The sequence below is a fragment of the Podarcis tiliguerta genome (assembly GCF_965153285.1).
Source record: "Podarcis tiliguerta genome assembly, chromosome: W".
Classification (NCBI taxonomy): domain Eukaryota; kingdom Metazoa; phylum Chordata; class Lepidosauria; order Squamata; family Lacertidae; genus Podarcis; species Podarcis tiliguerta.
In genome coordinates this window covers 5565993-5588034 of record NC_139552.1, presented here as the reverse complement: position 1 = coordinate 5588034, position 22042 = coordinate 5565993, and the positions used below count along the sequence as shown (strand labels likewise).

Below are 22042 nucleotides of genomic sequence, written 5' to 3'. Positions count from 1 at the left end.
ACTGGAGCTATGAAAGGAACATTTCATACAAAGATTACGATAATAAAGGACAAAGGTGGAAAGGATCTAACAGAAGCAGAAGACATCAAGAAGAGGTGGCAAGAACACACAGAGGAATTATACCAGAAAGATATGGATGGCTTGTACACCCCAGGTAGTGTGGTTGCTTAAATATATTGTTGTTGTTTAAAATATATTTTTTTACTAGCCTGCTCAAGAGGATGGAAAGGCAGGACACTACTAGCATCTCAGCAGACTAGGAAAAACAAACAAGCCTTGCAGAAGAATGATTGAGAGGACTTACTTACAAAGGCTGAACTATCAAGCAGGCGCTTACCTGGAGTCCCAGCGATCTGTTTTAGAGTCAAATTTGAACTTGATCTCTCCCTCTGTGAAATCAGCAAAAGCTGTCTTTTGGGTACACTGAATGTTTAGCTAAAGCAAAAAAGAAATCAGTTATCAGCAGAGAAGCAAAAGACCCCCTGTTGTCTGACAATGGAGTCTATTAACAGCCACTGCAGGTGGCTAGGCTCTGTGGTTTAACCCACAGCGCCACCCACGTCCCACTGTTAGTAGTACCCAGTGGCCATTTGTTTTTCATGTCTGCTTTTATGATATGTTTATCAGTATGTGGTTAGCAGCTTCAGATGCTAGTGTTTTACAGAGGCTGTTTAGCTGGCTCTTTTTACCCCTTTACTAGACAGGCTGTATTTCTGTGCTGTTTTCAGAGTTGGGAATGCCCATTCCTTCATGGCCAGCATGGAAACACAGAAGGCTAGCCATTTAGGAGGTTTGCAAAGAGGACAAGGGTGTTACGGGGTAATCTTCTAGCAAACAAGCTTGGCACAGCAGATCTGAGAGGTGGTTTTCTGCTCCCGGAAAGCCAGCCTGGAAACCAGGTTGCCAGGTGAAGGAAGAAGGGAGAGATCCACCAACTCACTTGCCTTCAAAGAATTTCTGGTTGCCTGTGGCTACTGGGATAGTGCTTAGATATCAGGCTGGCTGACACATCTTAAAAAATACAAGGAAAAAGCTTTTTTTCTTTCATTAGCAAAGCTCCTTTGGGGCCCCGAATAGCTAAGCTGAGGAAGAAGTGGCTGGTATTACTTGTTTGTTCTTGGTCCTGATCTTGCCTGCCCTTGCACACTCCTGTTGTCTTTGCATATTTAACCAGCACGTCTGTTCCGATTGGAGTCCTCTTCCTGCAGTTCCACATCCTTCTCTTTGGCACTTGGGCATTCGGTTCCAGGAGCTGGACCTGAGCACAGAGGCTTTCTTCTGCTTGGACTCGACAAAGGAGCAAGAGTGGCTGACAGCTGTGGAAAAGGCTTTGCGTTCCAAATCCAAGTACAAGAAAGTAAGTCCAACCCCACCCATTTCTTCAGCAGCCAGACAGCTGTCAGGAGCTGGAGTGAGGAGGAGGAGGAGGAGGAGGAGGTCAGCAAGAAAAAACACCTGGTGTCAGTGGTGTTTTACTCAAAAGAAGCCAAAATTCTTTATTCAAAGAAACCAAAACTGTGCAGGCCTAGTGCTCACAGAAACCTTTCCCAACAGGTCTTGCCCCAGTGAGGTAGTTGTGAAGGCTGAAGGTTGCTACCCTCCCACCACTCTCTTAAGTCTCCTCCTCCCCCTGGTCCTTCCCAAGGAACCTGAGACTCTGACACCTTGCCTGTCTTTGCTCCCTCCTCTTAATTTCTCTGTGTTCTGGGAGACCAGCAGGGAGGGGAGCTGATCGCAGCAGGATGGGGAGACCCCCTGGCTTCTTCAGCCGCCGCCTGATCTCTGCCTCTTGACCCCCGCCTCCAGCCTCCACTTCTGCCTCGGATTCTGGGCTGCTGTTTGCCACAGAATCTTCCTGCCCTCCTGGCTCTTCAGTTTCCAACACCTCCTCTTGCTCACAGTCTGCTCCCTCTTCTCCTTCGGACGACTCAGTGTCGTCGTCCCCCCACCAGTTCCCTGGCTCTGAGCCTTCTTCCCTTGGGGGATCCCCAGTTGGTGCCACCTGCCACTCCTATCTGCATCCAGCCGGCCCAGTACAGCAAGCAATGAACAGAGCTGGTAGACATCCCAGTACCCTGCATCTTCTAGGTGCAGCTGGTGCGTCTAGTCGGAATGATGTTGCTCATCTTTGTCAGGAAGGACCAGCTCAGCCGCATCAAGGAAGTGATGAGGGAGACAGTGGGCACAGGCATCATGGGGAAGATGGTGAGTAGACCCAACGTCTATCTTTCTGTCTGTCTATCTGCCAACCAGTTTCCCCCTCTTTCCTACTTGCTCACTAACAGGCATCTTTGCTCCGCCCCTGCAGGGTAACAAGGGGTGTGTGGCCGTGAGGTTTGTCTTCAACAATACCAGCTTCTGCATGGTCAATTCCCAACTTGCTGCCCACGTGGAAGACTTTGAGCGCCGAAACCAGGATTACAAGGATATCTGTGCCCAGATGAGCTTCCTGCCCCTGACCAGGGTCTGCCGCACCTGACAATCATGAAACACGAATACGTTTCAAGGGCTTGGAGGGAGAGAGCCTTGACTGATGTAACTTGTTGGTCTCCGCTATCTGGAGAAGCAAATTGAGTCATGTTTCTGTAACTTTCCTGCCTGTGTGTAGCTCAGGGTAGGCAGCATTTGTTGTTGTTTAGTCGTTTAGTCGTGTCTGCCTCTTCGTGACCCCATGGACCAGAGCACGCCAGGCACTCCTGTCTTCCACTGCCTCCCGCAGTTTGGTCAAACTCATGCTGGTAGCTTCGAGAACACGGTCCAGCCATCTTGTCCTCTGTCGTCCCCTTCTCTTTGTGCCCTCCATCTTTCCCAACATCAGAGTCTTTTCCAGGGAGTCTTCTCTTCTCATGAGGTGGCCAAAGTATGGGAACCTCAGCTTCACGATCTGTCCTTCCAGTGAGCACTCAGGGCTGATTTCCTTCAGAATGGAGAGGTTTGATCTTCTTGCAGTCCATGGGACTCTCAAGAGTCTCCTCCAGCACCAGAATTCAAAAGCATCCATTCTTTGGTGATCAGCCTTCTTTATGGCAGGCAGCATAGTTCTCTCCAAATGTTGATAGACCAAAATTCCCATAATCGCTAAGAATTGGCCTTGCTGACTGGGGCTCATGAGAGTTCCACTTCAGCAACACCAGGAGGGTGCAGTGTCGGCAATCCCTGCTGCTGCAGCTGCACCACTAAGGTTTCTAGTAGAGCAGCCAGAAGTGCCCAGCACTGTAGGCTCCTGCTTCATTCAGGGCAGGCAGATACTAAACATCTGTGGAAACGAGTGCTGGGCTTCATTCATTAATTTCTGTTTATTGTGGGGATTTCTTCCCCAGAGTGGCTTATTTAAAATAATAATCAGAAATGCACCTCAAGATAATTTAAAGCATTTAAACAGTACCTTAATAGCAGCGGATCTAAAGAGAGCAACATAAACCGAGTGGCAGAGATGTATTAGATTAGATTATAGCAAATGTGGGCAACTTCTCCAGTGATCGGGGTGGAAGTTGCAGTTTGTTAAGGGCAGTAACGCAAAAGCAGAGCGGCCATTTTGCATGGAGAAGGTTCCAGGCTCAGTCACCAGTGTGTGCAGATTGGGCTGGGCATGATCTCTGCCTGAAAGTTGCTGCCAGTCCATGTAGTCAGTCCTGAGCTTGATGGGTCAATGGTCTGCCTCAATATAAGGTAGCTTCCTATGTTCCTGTGTACTACAGCAGGGTTTGGAGGGCCACAAGCGCCCTGCCCATGAATTCAAGAAACAAGGGGAAATTCTAAAAGTCTTTGCTGAAAGGACATCAAAGCAGGGGCCAGGTGAACCTCTTTGGGAGATTCTTCTGAAAGGTCGGGTGCCATGACTGAAAAGGCCCTGCCATAATTGAAAGAGCAGGAGTTCCCTGGGAAAGGGCTGCCCCTGCTAAAGATTCTAGTCAGTGGAGAGGCAGTGCAAAAATAAGTGGGCCTTCTTCTGGTACCCTTTTCCCAAACCTTGAAACACTTGAAAGGCCAAATGGGATGCTCTGAATTATGCCTGGAAGCAGTTCAAGAGCCAGTCTAGTTCACAGAGCACTAGCCTAATATGATCATACTGCCCAATCCTAGTTATCAGTCTTACTACATATTGCAGGAAGTGGCAGCAGGCTGCCCCCCGACCCCCGACCCGTGAGCTAGTCTGTAGCTGTGGTTTCTTTGCTTTTTTCCAGCATTGTCATCTGATCACTAAAAATGAGCTTCAGAGACTTCTGACCTACGACCAGGTGAGAGACATCTTTGTGTTATATGTGGTGGTTTAGGATATTGCCCTGTTTATTTCCTTTGTCTGGGATACCCCAGCCTAGGCTAGAGAAACCACTTTCAGACAGTTAGGAGCAAAGAACATAGGATGACTGCGACTTCTACAAATGCTTTTTAAGGTTGCAGGTTTGTGCAACCTGAATTAGAAGCAAGTCCCAATTAAATTGGAGGGTTGCCTTGGAATAAGTAGGACTGCTCTGCAATTTCCCAGTTAGAGGGCTTTCCTAGCTCAGCACACGCTCCAGATGTTGTTGGACTCCCATCAGCCCCAGCATAGCTGCTGTCCAGCAATATCTAAAGGTCTACGGTTTCCTGCTCTAGGTTTTGCATCTGTCTGGAAAATCTGCGTTGCTCACATGTTCTTATCAGCAGATACTTCCATTAAGTCCAATTAAATTGCTGGTGCTTTTTGATTTACATTTTTCTCTCCAAGGTTTGTGTGTTCATAATGTTGACGACCTTTCTCCCACTTGGCATAAGGATCATTGGTATTTTGTGTTGAAACAGAGGCCTGATTGCTGCACCTTATGGTGGATTTAAACTCTGTGAGCGTAGTCATGCCTTAGCCCTTTGAGAAGGATGCTGCAAGGAAGGCAAGGGGGGGGGCAGCCTCAGACTTCCAACATATGCAAAACCATCATAAAACATTAAAAACTTCCCTAAAGGTTGTATAGTTACTTATCTCCTTGACATCTGACGGGAGGGTGTCCCACAGGGCAGGTGCCACTACTCAGAAGGCCCTCTGCCCGGTTCCATGTAACTTCGCTTCTCACAGTGAGGAAACCGCCAGAAGGCCCTCGGTGCTGGACCCTGATGCCTGGGCTGAACAATGGGGATGGAGACACTGTTTCAGGGCTGAGGCCATTTAGGGCTTTAAAGGTTCGCACCAACACTCAGAATTGTGCTCAGAAACATACTGGGAGCCAACGTAGGATGCAAAAGGATGGTTTTGCAGTTGCTCATAGTGTCAGGGGTGTATTCTGGTGGTTGTTAACAGTTTGTATGGATTATTGGTACATATAACATTGTCTATTGGAGGTATGGCTAACCTGTGGTCTGCCAGATGTTACTGAGCTGCAGTTCCTGTTGGCTCCAGCCATCATGGCCAGTAATCAGGGATGATGGGAATTGTAGTTCTGCAGCATTGTGAGGGCCACGTGTCTGCTACTCCTGAGTTAGAGGATTTTCCTGTCGTGTGATGCAGCAAAGTAATTTAAGATGACATGGGGCAAAAATACACAAGCATCCTGTACCTTTAATAATTGGGTATAGGATAGGATTTCAGCAGGTATACCCCTTTTTTTACACCTGGCTAACCTACTAGTAGGGACGCGGGTGGCGCTGTGGGTTAAACCACAGAGCCTAGGGCTTGACGATCAGAAGGTCGGCGGTTCGAATCCCCGTGACGGGGTGAGCTCCCGTTGCTCGGTCCCTGCTCCTGCCAACCTAGCAGTTCGAAAGCACGTCCAAGTAGATAAATAGGTACCGCTCCGGCGGGAAGGTAAACACTGTTTCTGTGTACTGCTCTGGTTCACCAGAAGCGGCTTAGTCATGCTGGCCACATGACCCGGAAGCTGTACGCCGGCTCCCTCAGCCAATAACGCGAGATAAGCGCCGCAACCCCAGAACCGGTCACGACTGGACCTAATGCTCAGGGGTCCCTTTACCTTTACCTTTAACCTACTAATACTTCACCTTGGTCTTCCAGCACAACAGTGGCTGTTAATAGACTCCATTGTCAGGCAACAGGGGGTCTTTTGCTTCTCTGCTGATAAGCGATTTCTTTTTGGCTTTAGCTAAACATTCAGCATACCCAAAAGACAGCTTTTGCTGATTTCACAGAGGGAGAGATCAAGTTCATCCCGACGTACAAATTTGACTCTAAAACAGATCGCTGGGACTCCAGGTAAGCGCCTGCTTGATAGTTCAGCCTTTGTAAGTAAGTCCTCTCAATCATTCTTCTGCAAGGCTTGTTTGTTTTTCTTAGTCTGCTGAGATGCTAGTAGTGTCCTGCATTTCCATCCTCCTGAGCAGGCTAGTAAAAAATATATTTTAGACATGGCTTTCTGCTAAGCCAGCTGTTGGAGGAGGGCTAGAGTTGAGGGCTGGACGGACTTCCTTTCCTCTGCAGCCAGAATGGACACCAAGCCACGGAGGAAGAGAAAGATCCAGCTCTCCTTCACCTGCTCACTTTGCTTGCATGGAATTCCGGGTTGCCAAAGGCTGCTAGGCGAGTTGTGAAATGCAAGGCTGTGATATGTTGTCTTCCTCAAGCCATCCCTGCTCTGGAAATGTTTTGGCTCCTTTTCCCCACATTTGTCCTGATAACCAGCATCCTCTGTTTCGTGGTGTGGATAAGCGGTGTTGCAGTTCCTTGAAAGGTGCAGCAGGCTGAATGAGAATCCTCTTTGTGTCAAGGAAGTCTGGGAATGAGACTTGGTGCTCTCTCAAGATAAGTCTGCCAGGGCAGAAGAACATGAGAGCAGCCCTGCTGGATCAGACCATTGGTCTATCTGGCCCAGCATCCTCTTCTCACATTGGCCAATGAGATGCCTCTCGGGGAGCCCACAAACAGGACCTGGGTGCAACAGCACGCTCCCCTCTTCCAAGCCATACTGCTTCTGTTGGTGGAGTATGTTCTGTGGCCATTATGGCTAGTAGCCATTGAGCCTCACCATCCAGGATTTGGCATATTATTGTGGTTCTTGACAACTGTCAGAAGCCACCTAGGCCTGCTAGTTTAATTGCTCTTGCTGTGGTAATGGGGAAATCAAAAGGACAGGCGGAACATGTGGTGACGAAGCCGGAAAACGGCAGGCTCCTTTGGGCAGCATTTCAGGTGCCAGAAAGGGTCTTTTGGATCACTGAAAAAATAGTGTCTGAACAAGAATAACGGGGCCCCATGACTTCCGGCTGCTGCGGAAAGGAATGTCGGTGTGCTAAGTGTCGGCTGCGACACGGAGCTGGCAGAAAGGCTTTTGAGGGCAGCGGCAGAGCTCAGCACACCCCCAAAAACCCCCCACAGGAGTGTGGGGACCCAAGGGTTCCTGCAGAGTGAAATTTCTCGCCCCCGCCCCCCCCCCCCCGGTGCCTGTTTAGCACACGGGAGGAAAGGGGAGAGGCTTGAGGACGCTTCAAGGCACCATCGCGGCCCCTGCCAAAGCTACATTCCGACACCCAAGAAGCAGCAGACCTTCCTAATTAGAGGTAAAGCCAATAAAACAATTTAAAGGCGCAATTAGACCATAAAACTTCAATTTGGCGAGACGGAGATAAAAGAGGAAGTCAGTCTCCAATCTTTGAGGACAGGCTCTGCAAGGGATTCTTTCTGTGAATGGGACTCGACTTTGTTTACTACTACGGAGAATTGCTATAGCTAAATCTGACTGGATTGTTACATTCTAATGGCTTGCAATTTTAACTGTGTCCAGTTACTCAATGAGATATAAGTGGAAATCTACACAGCTGGAGGTTTAAGCAAACTTTATAAAAATTTGGAGGAGCTAAAGAAGAAGGGGGCCGTAAAGACAGGAAGCCTGCAGGGAACTCTTGAATATTTGGGGGGCAACCTCCAAAGTAAAAGTGGAAAAGAGCCTGGAACAGCTTCCCAAGTGTTCTAAAGTACCCCAAAAGGAAGTCGGAGAGCTCTCCAAATAAGAGTTGTTAAACAAAGCCTCAGCTGCTTGCGAATTGGAACTTTAATTGCCTGTGAATTTACGACTTGGAAAACAAGACTACGGTCATGGGACTAAAATAAGATCGAACTAAAAGGACCTATAAGTTTTGGAAATACTGCAAATCACCACCATTTGAGAGACTATAAGTAGATAAGTATAATTAAAGGAAAAATCTCTCCCTTGCTGGATCTTTTTTATTTGCTTTGTGCATTTCCTTTTGTTCCAAGAAAATATTGGAAATTGGAAATCGGACTGACCTAATATTTTTTTTTTAAGTTTACCTCCCTTGTTGTTGGAATATTAACTAATTGGCTCCCCCCTTATTGTTAAATATTGTATTGTATATTTATATATTTTATGTTAGAGGTCTTATTGAAAGTTTCCCCTCTTTTTTCATTTTCTTTTTTTTATATCTTCCTTTGTTTAGGGGATAAAAGTGAATGTGAAAGGGTGAGAGATATTTGACAAAATGGAAAGAGAAACTGGGAGAAGGCTGGGAGGCGGGGGTAGCTGTACGGCTGAACAGAGCTGGCAGGTGTGACCTTGAACAACTCATATAACACTGGGAACCAATTGATAAGAAATGTCGGGGCCAGACAGAATAACAACACGGAAAACAGCAGCTTCGGTTGCTGCTGCAGCTGCAAGACGGGCCAGTGTACAGGGTAATAACGGGGGAAAAGGCGACAAAGAACAGCAAGACCCTTTTGCACTGCAGCTTTTAGAATTTAGGAAAGAGATGTTGAAATCAATGCAAGAATTTATGCAACAGGTCCGTAGTGACATGGAAAAATCTAATTTATCATTGAAGGAACAAGTACCGTATTTTTCGCCCCATAAGGCGCACCGGCCCATAGGACGCACCTAGTTTTTTGGGGGGGAAATAAAGAAAAAAAATTTATTTCCCCCCCAGGTGCGGGGCTGGGGCGGGAAGCTGTCCCCCGAGGTTGTGTGGCTGGAGGCGGGGAGAAGCAGGCTTCTCCCCCCGCCAGCCTTCTAACCAAGTCGGGGGACAGCAGGAAAGGTGCGCCGCGCCTCTCCCGCTGTCCCCCGAGTTTGCGGGGCTGGCGATGGGGAGGAGCAGGCTTCTCCCCCCGCCAGCCTTTTAACCAAGTCGGGGGAGAGTGGGAAAGGCGCGCTGCGTCTCTCCCACTCTCCCCCGAGTTTGCGGGGCTGGCGATGGGGAGGAGCAGGCTTCTCCCCCCGCCAGCCTTTTAAGCAATTCGGAGGACAGTGGGAAAGGCGCGCTGCGTCTCTCCCACTCTCCCCCGAGTTTGCGGGGCTGGCGATGGGGAGGAGCAGGCTTCTCCCCCCGCCAGCCTTTTAACCAATTCGGAGGACAGTGGGAAAGGCGCGCTGCGTCTCTCCCACTCTCCCCCGAGTTTGCGGGGCTGGCGACGGGGAGGAGCAGGCTTCTCCCCCCGCCAGCCTTCTAACCAAGTCGGGGGACAGTGGGAAAGGCGCGCTGCGTCTCTCCCACTCTCCCCCGAGTTTGCAGGGCTGGCGATGGGGAGGAGCAGGCTTCTCCCCCCGCCAGCCTTTTAACCAATTCGGAGGACAGTGGGAAAGGCGCGCTGCGTCTCTCCCACTCTCCCCCGAGTTTGCGGGGCTGGCGACGGGGAGGAGCAGGCTTCTCCCCCCGCCAGCCTTCTAACCAAGTCGGGGGACAGTGGGAAAGGCGCGCTGCGTCTCTCCCACTCTCCCCCGAGTTTGCGGGGCTGGCGATGGGGAGGAGCAGGCTTCTCCCCCCGCCAGCCTTTTAACCAATTCGGAGGACAGTGGGAAAGGCGCGCTGCGTCTCTCCCACTCTCCCCCGAGTTTGCGGGGCTGGCGACGGGGAGGAGCAGGTTTCTCCCCCCGCCAGCCTTCTAACCAAGTCGGGGGACAGTGGGAAAGGCGCGCTGCGTCTCTCCCACTCTCCCCCGAGTTTGCGGGGCTGGCGATGGGGAGGAGCAGGCTTCTCCCCCCGCCAGCCTTTTAACCAATTCGGAGGACAGTGGGAAAGGCGCGCTGCGTCTCTCCCACTCTCCCCCGAGTTTGCGGGGCTGGCGACGGGGAGGAGCAGGCTTCTCCCCCCGCCAGCCTTCTAACCAAGTCGGGGGACAGTGGGAAAGGCGCGCTGCGTCTCTCCCACTCTCCCCCGAGTTTGCGGGGCTGGCGATGGGGAGGAGCAGGCTTCTCCCCCCGCCAGCCTTTTAACCAATTCGGAGGACAGTGGGAAAGGCGCGCTGCGTCTCTCCCACTCTCCCCCGAGTTTGCGGGGCTGGCGATGGGGAGGAGCAGGCTTCTCCCCCCGCCAGCCTTTTAACCAATTCGGAGGACAGTGGGAAAGGTGCGCTGCGTCTCTCCCACTCTCCCCCGAGTTTGCGGGGCTGGTGACGGGGAGGAGCAGGCTTCTCCCCCCACCAGCCTCCAAACCAGGTCTGGGGACAATGGGATGGCGGCGTTCCGCCTCCCTGCTCTCCCCCGAGCTTGTGGGGCTGGGGGTGGGGCTGTCCTGAAGCCTGGAGAGCGAGAGGGGTCGGTGCGCACCGACCCCTCTTGCTCTCCAGGCTTCAGCGAAAGCCTGCATTCGCCCCATAGGACGCACACACATTTCCCCTTCATTTTTGGAGGGGAAAAAGTGCGTCCTATAGGGCGAAAAATACGGTACACAGAGATATTGAGAACTCAAACAAGGTTTTAAAGGAACAATTTGGGATATTGGGAGACAAGGTTAGCAGCTTGGAGTCAAAAGTAGATAAATTGGAAAAATTAAGAGAGGAGGTCACAGAAGTAAGGGAGGAACAAAAAGGGATGTTAGGATTGGTACAAGGGGTTCAAGAGAAACAGAGTGATTTGGAGGATCAGTTTTTACTTTTGCAGCTACGAGAACAGGCCAGGACGATCAGGATCAGAGGTTTACCAGACTCTGCCTCTGAGCCAGTCCTAGAGACATATGTGACACAGATAATCTCAGAGTGGATGGGGGAAAGTACAGATTGGCTGGATGGTTCAGTTGAAAGCTGTTTTAGAATTAAATTGTTTCAGAGCAGAGAACGGAACCGTCCAGGAGACATTTTGTTAACATTAGTGACAAAAAAAGTGAAGGACGCAATCCTTCAGAATAGCTTTGAAAACGATCTCGTGGTTGCTGGACAGAAAGTAGACATCTTTAGAGAAATCCCTCTGAAATTGAGATTAAGAAGAACAAAATACCGGTTTTTGACAACGGCTCTTAGGAGAGCCGACATCAGATACAAATGGGAAGTTCCTGAGGGTATTTCTTTTACATACATGAAGAAGAGATATAAGCTGACATCAGAATTTCAGGCAAGAGAATTCCTGGAGAAAAATAGGAGAGACCTAGACCCCAAACAAGACAGGGGAGACCCCTGATCTGAGCAAAAGAAAGCCTTAGAACAACTTGCACTGGAAGAGGCGGCTTCAGGGAAAACAGATATTGTAACTGACTCTGGAAATGGCCAATCTTAAATTACCGAGTTGGAATGTTAACGGTCTAAACTCTCGAACCCGACGACATCGCATTGAACATGTAATAGCAAAACAGAAATTGGATATAATCTGTCTTCAAGAGACACATATTGCAAAAAAAGCATAAAAGGGTCTTAATTAACAAAAAATTAGGTATGGATTTCATCTCATCAGATAAAACAAAAAAGAGAGGAGGTTTTTTTTATATTAATCCTGCACTTGAACCCAAATTGATTCAGAAGGATGAAAAAGGCAGAATTTTAAAAATACAAATTAAAATCCAGGGAGAGAAAGTGATCTTGGTTGGTATTGTGCGATAAGATGGTGCCCGGCACTCTTCCCCTGTGCCTTTGGACGCTCGTGCCGATAGAAAACTTGAGCTCTTTGAAGCTCTTAGCAGAGTTCTTAGCAGCGGTAGAAAGTGTTGCCTCGTGTGTGGATAATAAATCAGACTGAACACAGGCTTCTTGCTAATCTCTAACAGCCTTTAATTGTGAAGAAAAACATCATAAATCAGTCCCGGCGAGAGAGCAGACATCCTTCTCGCCTCTCAGCCAAAAACGAAAGGAAACTCACACACAAAGAAAGATTCCCGTATGTGAACCAAACCACGCCTCAGAATGTGAGACGTCACACAGAACTGTTTAACCCTGTAAGTTCTGATTCTCCTCACACCCCCTCTCATCTCGCATCCTGAGGGAAACTGTGAGTATAACTCACCCCAAACACAACCCTTCACAGAACTCCCCATGTCGCTGGAAGGTCAAGGGTTTGGTAAACCCATCAGCTAGGTTCTCCCGGCTCGAACAATACTTGAGCCGTATCCAACCTGCGTGGACACTCTGACATACATTCTGGAAACGTATGTCCAAATGCTTGGTTCTGGACTTGAACTGTCCAGATTCTGCCTGTGCTGTCTCAGCGTCCCCCTTACCCTCCAGAACACCATTAGGGTGTCTCCAGAACAAAGAGGTTGTTCTGACATGCAACATTGACCAGTTGTTTCCCACCCCTGGAAATAGAACAGACATTATTTTCAAAGCAAACCTTATAACCCTCCTTTACAAGAGCAGATACAGATAAAAGACAACACTTCATTCCTGGCACAACGTAGACTTCCAGCTCTGCCTGTAAAAAAAGAAACAAACACATTTCCAACAGTGGTTAATTGTCTCTGTGACCCATCAGCAAGAGAGACTGTTTTCCCAGTTGAAACAGCCCTGCAGTTCCACATTTCGCCACTAGATGGCGATGGCATCAGGTGATGACTGGCTCCTGAGTTGATGACCCAACGCAGCATGCTGCCCTCACTGGAGTTGTCCCTCAGCGTTGCCATGGAGGCAGCTAGGTGATAAGAAGAACCGTCCTTCTCACTTCCTCTGTCACGTCCTCCCTTCGCATTCCCACGCTGACCTCCTCACCTAGACTGGCTGCCATGGAAACCTGGTTGGCTGCCACGAGGACTTGGCTGACTGCCATGGGAAGCGACCTTGGAGACATCCTGCCCGGCCTCTCTGGCTCTCCTCGGACAGGACCGACGCAGATGGTCAACAGACTCGCAGACAAAACAACAACAAGTGGAAAAAGCCTGAACTGTGCCTTCTGGCTTGGCCCCCCCCTCTGTTACCGGCAGGGCACCCTGTGCCAGCTCGGCCCTCTCTGAGACGGCGTTCCTCCTCGTCACACAAATGACCAGTCACATACTGCAGCGTAAGATCTGCTGGATTCATCGATTTCAAAGTTAGACACAAATTGTCATAACTTTTGTCCAAAGAGCTGAGCAAAATATAAACTTTCAGTTCCTCTGTAAAGTTGACTTGCAACAGTCTCAGCTTGTTGAAAACAGAGAGCATCTTAGTCACATGCTGTCTGATGCTATCACCAGGACACAGCTTCAGCTCAAACAAGCTTCTGGTGGTGTGGATCTTTGCCCCAGCTGTGGTCCTGTGGTGCACTCTCTCTTTTTTTAAAAAAAATATAATTTTTATTCAGTTGACAAATAAGACAAATTAATACAATTCAAACAATTTATAAAACCATTCTCTCATTTTTTGACTTCCCTCAACTTGGCTGGTACTCCTTCCCTTCTCAATTTTCCACACATTTCTTAGTTCATATCTACTTCTTAAATTAAATCTGCATTCAATCCATAATTTTAACTTTCATTTTTATAAAGCTTCTCTGAACGTTACAAGCGTTATTTGTTTTTCACTTAAGTTATGCATGTATTCTGAGAATTTTTCCCATTCTTCAATAAATCTCTGATCTCGTCAATTCCTGATTCTTCCTGTCATTCTATCCAGTTCTGCAAAGTCCATCATTTTCATTCTCCATTCTTCCAGTGTTGGTAGTTCTTCTTGTTTCCATTTCTGGGCTAACAATATTCTCGCTGCTGTTACTGCGTACAAAAATAATTTCCTATCTTTCTTGTTTATCTCATTTCTCACAATACCTAGCAGGAATGCTTCTGGCTTCTTAACAAATGTATATTTAAACATTTTCTTCAATTCATTATATATCATTTCCCAATAATTTTTAATTTTCTTACATTCCCACCACATATGATAAAATGTACCTTCTTTATCTTTACATTTCCAACATTTGTTACATCCCTTGTACATCTTAGCTAATTTCACTGGTGTTAAGTACCATCGATACATCATTTTCATCACATTTTCTTTTATAGTTGTACAAGCAGTAAATCTTAATCCTTCTCTCCACAATTTCTCACAATCCTCCATATATATGTTATATCCAAAGTCTTTCGCCCAGTCAATCATAACTGATTTTATCTCTTCATCTTTTGTGTGCCATTCTAACAATATGTTGTACATTTTAGCCAAAATTTTATAGTCACTGTTTATTATTTCTTTCTGGAATTTCGACTCTTTCTCCGCAAAACCATTTAACTTAAGCTCTTTTCTAAACATTTCATTAATTTGGTAATAGTGCAGCCAGTCATTCACATATCTTTTCACTTCTTCATATGGCTTCAACGTCCATTTACCGTCTATTTTCCTTATTAGTTCTCTGTATGTTACCCATTCCCCACTTATATTCGTCTTTTTCACACATAATACCTCCAATGGTGACAACCACCATGGTGTTTTTGCCTCCAACAGATTTTTATATCTTTCCCAGACTTCTATCAATGAGCCTCTTATGGTGTGGTTTCCAAACCCTCTATGTACTCGCTTTTTATCATACCATAGATACGCATGCCACCCAAATCTATTGTCAAATCCTTCCAAATCCAACAAATCAGTATTTTCCAATTTTATCCATTCCTTTAACCAGCAGAGGCAGGATGCTTCATAGTATAATTTCAGGTCCGGCAGGGCGAAGCCTCCTCTTTCTTTCGCATCAGTCAATATCTTAAACTTTATTCTCGGCTTCTTACCCTGCCATATGAACCTTGAAATTTCTCTTTGCCAATTTTTAAAAATCGCTGCCCCCCTGATTACTGGGATGGTTTGAAACAGAAATAACATCTTTGGTAGCACATTCATTTTAATTATTGCGATTCTACCCCAAAATGAAAATTTCATTCTTCCCCACACCTCTAAGGCTTTTTTAATCTTACTCCATGTTGGAATATAATTATTTTGGTATAAATCTATACCTCTTGGGGTTAACCAAACTCCCAGGTATTTAACTTTCTTAACCACTTCTATTTCTAACTGTTGCTGCACTTCCTCAATAACTTTTAAGTCCATGTTTCTGCACATCATTTTTGTCTTTTTTTTTGTTTAGGCGGAAACCCGCCAATTGTCCAAATTGCTCTATTTCCTTCCAAACTTCCCTTGTAGTGTCCGTCGAATTTTCCAGAGTTAAAACCAGGTCATCGGCAAATGCTTTAGTCTTATACTGCTTGTTTCCTAACGTTATCCCTTTTATCTGTTGGTTATTTCTTATCGCTCTTAACAAAACTTCCAGGACCGTGATGAATAACAGTGGTGAAAGCGGACATCCTTGTCTAGTACCCTTCGTTATTTTTATACTTTCTGTCACCACGTTGTTAACTATTAATTTTGCTCTTTGGTCTTTATATATTGACCCTATCCCATTCAATAGGTTTTGTCCAATGTCCATCATTTCAAAGTTTTTTAACATAAATTCCCAAGAAATATTATCAAAGGCTTTTTCCGTGTCCACAAATATTAACATTGCTTGCTTATCAATCCTGTCATTCAAATATTCCAAAACATTGATTATGTTCCTAATATTGTCTTTCATTTGCCTGCCAGGAAGAAAGCCTGCTTGGTCTTCATGTATCAACTCCATTAACAATTTTTTCATTCTATTTGCCAATATATTAGCAAATAATTTATAATCATTATTTAAAAGCGAAATCGGCCTGTAATTCTTAACTTGGGTTAAATCTGAATCTTGTTTGGGAATTAAAGTAATATATGCCTCTTTCCAAGTTTCTGGTATCTCATTTCTCAATAATATATCATTCATTACTTCAGTGGTGAAATTATGATATCTTTCATTTCTTTATAAAATCTTGCACTGAATCCATCCGGGCCTGGCGTTTTCCCACTTTTTAACTCTTTAATTGCTTTTTCAATTTCCTTTTGTTCAATCATCTCATTTAGTTTGCTTTTCTCTTTTGTCGGAATTTTCTGCACCCCTTTCTCGTTCAAATATTCCTCTATTTTCTTAAGGTTGTATTTCTCCTTCTTTTTATATAATTGTCTATAAAAGTCTACAAATCCTTTCCTTATTCCCTTCGGATCATCTATTTCTTTGTCATCAACCACAATCTTATGTACCATGTTCTGTTCTTTCCTTTTCTTAATTTGCCATGCCAACAGTTTCCCTGACTTATTTGCGTGTTCAAAATTCCTTTGTCTCATCATTTTGATGTTCCATTCCACTTCCTTATTTATTATCATAGAGAATTGCGTTTGTAAAGTTTTTATATTTGTGATGGGATGAAGAGCTGCTTGTGTGTAAACTGCAAATCCCTCAGAGTTTGAACAGTTTCTCAAACCTCTGCCTGTGACGGAGCCCCTCCAGCATGGCTGCGTCAGTCGCTAGCAGAATCCGAAAGTGGTTGCTTTCGGAAACGTTTCCAACATAAAAGCTCCTTAACGGAAACACGTCTTCTGGACTCTCTGCGTGACAGTTTCCGGCGAGGAACGGGGGTCCCTATAGGGGGACCTGAGACATCCCCACTGTTTTCGCTAGAACCGTCTCTGAGCCATTCCTCCGACTCTCCTTCCCTTGACATTCCTGTTCGCCCCCTACTGGTTCCCTCTTCAGGTGTTACGTCTCTCTCTACTTCAGAGAGCCTTGGCACCTCTTGTGCTGCCGATGGCAGTTCCCTGACATCCACCTCCCCTCCAGGGCCCCCTTCACCCCCTCCCGTCTCCTCCCCTTCGGGTTGGGAGGAGGCAAAACCCCGGAAAGAACCTTCCTCATCGTCTGAAGTTTCAAACACCTTTCTCCACTTGTTGCGGTTCCTAGTCTCTCGGTACTCCTCGTCGTCTGAGTCCGTTCCTTCTTCCAACTCCGACTCCGCGAATCCTTCCAGTTCCTCTTCCTCGTCTGTGGTGCCGAAATACTCCCTCCTAAACCTTGCTACCGGCTGTGGTTTCCTCGGGAATCTTTGGTGGAACGTTTCTGTTAAAACCTCGTCATTGACCTCCTCTGCTGTCACCCAAGTGTTTTCCGACTCCGGTTCCCCTTCCCACGCCACTAAATACTCCACCTGATTGCCCTTCCACCTGGAATCGAGGATTTCCGCTACATGGTTACTGCTCTCCCTCTCTTCCAAGACTGGTCCCCTGTTGTACTCCCCTTCACCTCCCCCCTTGTACGGTGACAGTAACGACCTGTGGAACACTGGGTGCAATTTCATGTGGTTGGGTAACCGGAGTTTGAAAGCCACTGGGTTGACCTGCTGAATGACCTCAAAGGGTCCCAATCTCTTGGGTCTTAATTTCTTACAACCCCCTTTGAACGGCAACCCTTGGGTGGACAACCACACCTGATCCCCCACCCTTACTGTTTCACCTTCCCTCCTGTTCTTGTCTGCCTGCTTCTTATATTGTGCCTTGGCCCTTTCTAAGTTGAGCTGAAGCTGACGATGGATCGCTTCCATCTCTTCTACAAAATGTTCGGCCGCTGGGACGCTCCATCTCTCGCCTCCCTCCCCCGGGAATGCCCTGGGGTGACACCCGTAATTGGCCAAAAAGGGGCTCATCCCTGTGGACACATGCTCCGCATTGTTGTAGGCAAATTCTGCCAGCGCCAGCTTTTCGACCCAATCATTCTCTCTGTCATTGACATAACACCTCAGATATTGTTGGAGGATGCTATTTGCTCTTTCCGCCTGCCCGTTGGTTTCAGGGTGCCGGGCCGTCGAGAAATTGACTTCCACGTGCAGCAAGCTCATGAGCTTCCTCCAGAACCTGGAAGTAAATTGTTTCCCGCGGTCTGAGATAACCCTCAAGGGGGCGCCATGCAGCCGGAAGATGTGTTCTACAAACAACTTCGCCGTTTCTTCCGCTGTGACTGCATGTGAACATGCTACAAAGTGGCACATCTTAGTCAACAGGTCCACTACTACCATGATGGCCGTTTTCCCTTTGGATTTGGGCAGATCCGTCATAAAATCTATTGATACCGCCTCCCAAGGCCGTTCTGGCGTGGGTAGTGGTTCTAATAACCCTGCCGGCGCCCTTCTTTCCCCCTTGGCCCTCTGGCATTGGTCACACCCTCTTACATACTCCTTTACATCTTCCCTCACCTTGGGCCACCAAAATTCCCTGGTGACCATCCACATGGTCTTGTGTTGTCCAAAATGTCCCGCCATGGGACTATCATGCAACTGCTTGAGTACCCTCCCTCTCAATTCACCTTCTGGTATATACAGTGCCCCTTTGTAATACAATGCCCCATTTCTTTCTTCAAAACCCTCCGGGCTCTCACCCTCTCCCCTGAGACCTCTGAGCTTATTTTGGGCATATTCGTCATTTTCCGTTTCTTCTACCAGTTCTCGTCTCCCCACCAGCGCCGCCCCACACACCCAGCGGTCCTCGGGAATGACATGTCTTTCTTCGATTGCCCCCTCCCCCTCCAAGTACTCTGGTTTGCGTGAGAGAGCGTCCGCCCTGACGTTCTCTGGGCCTGGTACATAACAAATCTCGAAGTGGAATTTGGAAAATTCCTGTGCCCATCTCACTTGTCGTTGGTTGAGTACTCGAGCTGTCCTCCAATACTCCAAATTCTTGTGGTCGGTGCACACTTGCACCTTGTGTTGTGCCCCAATCAATAAATGTCTCCACCTCCGGAACGCTTCGTGAATGGCGAGTAGTTCCCTGTCATACACCGTGTAGTTCCGCTCGGACTTATTCAGCTTCCTCGAGAAAAAGGCACACGGTCTCCACTCCGACGTGTTTCTTCCCGGCTGAAGAAGCACCGCCCCCACCGCTCTGTCTGACGCGTCTGTCTCCACTCTCATGGGCTTCTGTAGGTCCACATGCAGAAGTTGTTCTTCCGAAGCGAAAGCCCTTTTCAGTTCTTCAAAAGCTCTCTCCGCCTCCGCCGTCCAAACAAATTTCTTCTTGCTACTGAGGCAGTCGGTGATGGGCGCTGTCAAGTGTGCAAAATTCTTGATGAACTTCCGATAAAAGTTCCCAAACCCCAGGAACCTTTGCACATCCTTCTTGGTCTTCGGTGTCTTCCATTCCAGCACCGCCTGGACCTTGCCTGGGTCCATGGCCAATCCTTTGTCTGACAAGCGGTACCCCAGGAATTCCACCTCCTTGGCATGAAACTGGCACTTCTCCAGTTTCACCCACAGCTGATTGGCTTGCAGCCGGCCCAACACTTCTCTCACGTCTCTCACATGCTGCTCTTCATCTTCCGAATACACCAACACGTCATCCAAAAAGGCCACACAATTCTTGTAGAGCAAAGGTCCCAAGACGTGGTTGATAAAACTTTGAAAACATGCGGAGCCGGCTTGGAGACCGAAGGGCATTACGAGGTATTCAAATGCTCCCAAAGGGGTGAACATGGTGGTCTTCCATTCATCCCCCTTCCTTATCCGTATCAGATTGTACGCCCCCCGCAGGTCCAGTTTTGTAAAAATCTTCCCCTTCCTTACCCTGGTCAGAATGTCATCAATTCGGGGCATAGGAAAAGCCAGGGGTTCCGACACGGCATTTAGGGATCTGAAGTCCACTACAAGCCTCGGCTTATCTGTGTTTTTTTTGTCCACAAAAAACACTGGGCTGCCCCCCACCGCTCGGGACTCTCTGATGAAACCCCTCTTCAGGTTTTTGTCAATGAACTCCCTCAGCTCCTGCATCTCCCTGTCTGACATGGCGTACAGCTTGCCCACTGGGAGTTGAGCCCCAGGGAGTAGGTTGATTTGACAGTCAAAGGGTCTATGCGGCGGCAGTTTGTCCGCTTCCCTTTCGCTAAATACGTTGCTCAGATCTGCATATTGCGGAGGCACCTCCCCTTGCTTCATTACCTCCATCCCAGCTAGGGTGAGCTTGGCTCCCCCTGGATCCTTTCCCTGCTTGCAGTGTTCTAGGCAATGCGCTGACCCAAAGGAGACCACCCTCTGGTGCCAGCCCACTAGAGGATCGTGTAGTGCCAGCCAGCTCATCCCCAAAATTATGGGAGCTCCTCCCAAGGTGGCCACATTAAACGCTATCCGCTCGGTGTGCCTTGCCACCCTCATTGTCATGGGGACTGTCTGTTGGTTCACTTCTCCTCCCAACAACTCTCTGCCGTCAATCGTGGTTACCTGCAGGGGTTTACTTAAGGGGAGGGTTTGTATCTGGTGCTCAGCTGCGAACTCCTTACTCATGAAATTACAGGAGCTGCCTGAATCCAGAAGGGCCTTGATCTGTAGAGGATGTCCGTTTGGCAGCTCTAGCAACACCTCTATCACTAGAGCAGGTCTGGGAGGTTCTGGTGCGGGCACTCTCACTGCTTTTGAGCCTGGCTGCTGTGCCCCGACGGCAGCCAGGCGTTGGCTTTTACTTGCTCCGTGCTTTCCTCCTCCTCTCCCCCAACAGCTCCTGCCATGCCTTGCCATTCCTTTCTCCGTGGACAGACTCTGGCAAAGTGTCCTGGCTGTTGGCAGAGATAACATTTCTTCCCGCCCTTTCCCTCCTTCTTCCGCCCTTCACCGATGTTTGAAACTGCGCGCGCACGCGCTGTTCCCACTTCCATCGGCTCTGCCGGCGGGAAAGGCTGCTCTGGAATGTCTGGAATGCGGAGCTCCCTCCAACGTTCTCCTTTCCCCTCCCGCTTCTCCAAAGCCCTCGCTTCCTGGCGCGCTCCTATGGCTAGCGCGGCTTTAGTCAGCTGGTCCATAGACTCCGCTCTGGGGGTCCGGGAAAGTTCATCTTTCAAGGACGAAGACAGACCTTCTTCGAAAAGCATCAAAATGGGCTCAGCAGACAAGTCCCACCCCAATCTATGAATCAGCATAGTGAACTCAGTCCAGTACTCACGGACAGTCCTGTTTCCCTGTCTGCAAGCCATTAACTGCCTTCGCACCTCTCCCTGCTCAATGTCGCTGGAAAACATCAGGTCCATGGCACGAAAAAACTTCCTTGTGTCCTTTAGGATCTCATTATTTGCTGCCATCAAGGGTCTAACCCAGTCCTTCGCCCCTGATTCAAGATGGCTAATTACAAAAGCCACTCGCGATTCCTCATCAGGGAAGTCATCAAATTGCAGATTGAGAGCGTATTGCATCTCTGTCCTAAAGGCATGATATTTTCTGGGGTCCCCCCCAAATTTCTGCACCAATCCTGGCATCTTTCTGTTGAGTGGGGTGGCTTTCTCCTTTCCCCTTTCTGCATCCTGAGCCCTCCTCTCTTCCAGCCTCGCCGTCTGCAAGGCAAGCTGGATTTCCAACGCCCTGTACCTTTCCTCCAGGCTTGGACCTCCTCCAGCTGCCCCTCCAGTTCCGGCTGGTTCGCTCATGATGCCTCTCCCTGGCACAAGCTAGCTGTCGGTGACTTTCAGATTGCTGTGATGGGATGAAGAGCTGCTTGTGTGTAAACTGCAAATCCCTCAGAGTTTGAACAGTTTCTCAAACCTCTGCCTGTGACGGAGCCCCTCCAGCATGGCTGCGTCAGTCGCTAGCAGAATCCGAAAGTGGTTGCTTTCGGAAACGTTTCCAACATAAAAGCTCCTTAACGGAAACACGTCTTCTGGACTCTCTGCGTGACAGTTTCCGGCGAGGAACGGGGGTCCCTATAGGGGGACCTGAGACATCCCCACTGTTTTCGCTAGAACCGTCTCTGAGCCATTCCTCCGACTCTCCTTCCCTTGACATTCCTGTTCGCCCCCTACTGGTTCCCTCTTCAGGTGTTACGTCTCTCTCTACTTCAGAGAGCCTTGGCACCTCTTGTGCTGCCGATGGCAGTTCCCTGACAATATTCATTTTCAACTTTTTATCATTTGGTTTGTCTATTATTTTTTTCTCAATCTCCATAATTTGCATTAAAAATTCTTTCTTCCCTTTCTCTCTCTGTTTTTGATTGCATTTTGTTGTATAAAGAAACCTCTCATAACTGCTTTTCCAGCGTCCCACACTATATTGTTTTTGGTTCCCTTATTCATGTTGTTAA

The 22042-nt window shown here is 48.1% G+C and overlaps 1 protein-coding gene across 1 annotated transcript in view; it reads left to right on the top strand.

Moving 5' to 3' along the window:
* LOC310668758 (inositol polyphosphate 5-phosphatase OCRL-like) overlaps positions 1-22042 on the top strand; it is a gene marked incomplete at both ends in the record, with an annotated part of 57961 nt that overhangs the window by 1210 nt on the left and 34709 nt on the right. Inside the window, 6 exon segments of the mRNA XM_083422091.1 lie at positions 1250-1357; positions 2089-2205; positions 2309-2447; positions 2450-2535; positions 4185-4238; positions 6072-6181. Of these exon segments, the coding sequence (XP_083278217.1) occupies positions 1250-1357; positions 2089-2205; positions 2309-2447; positions 2450-2535; positions 4185-4238; positions 6072-6181 (614 nt within the window).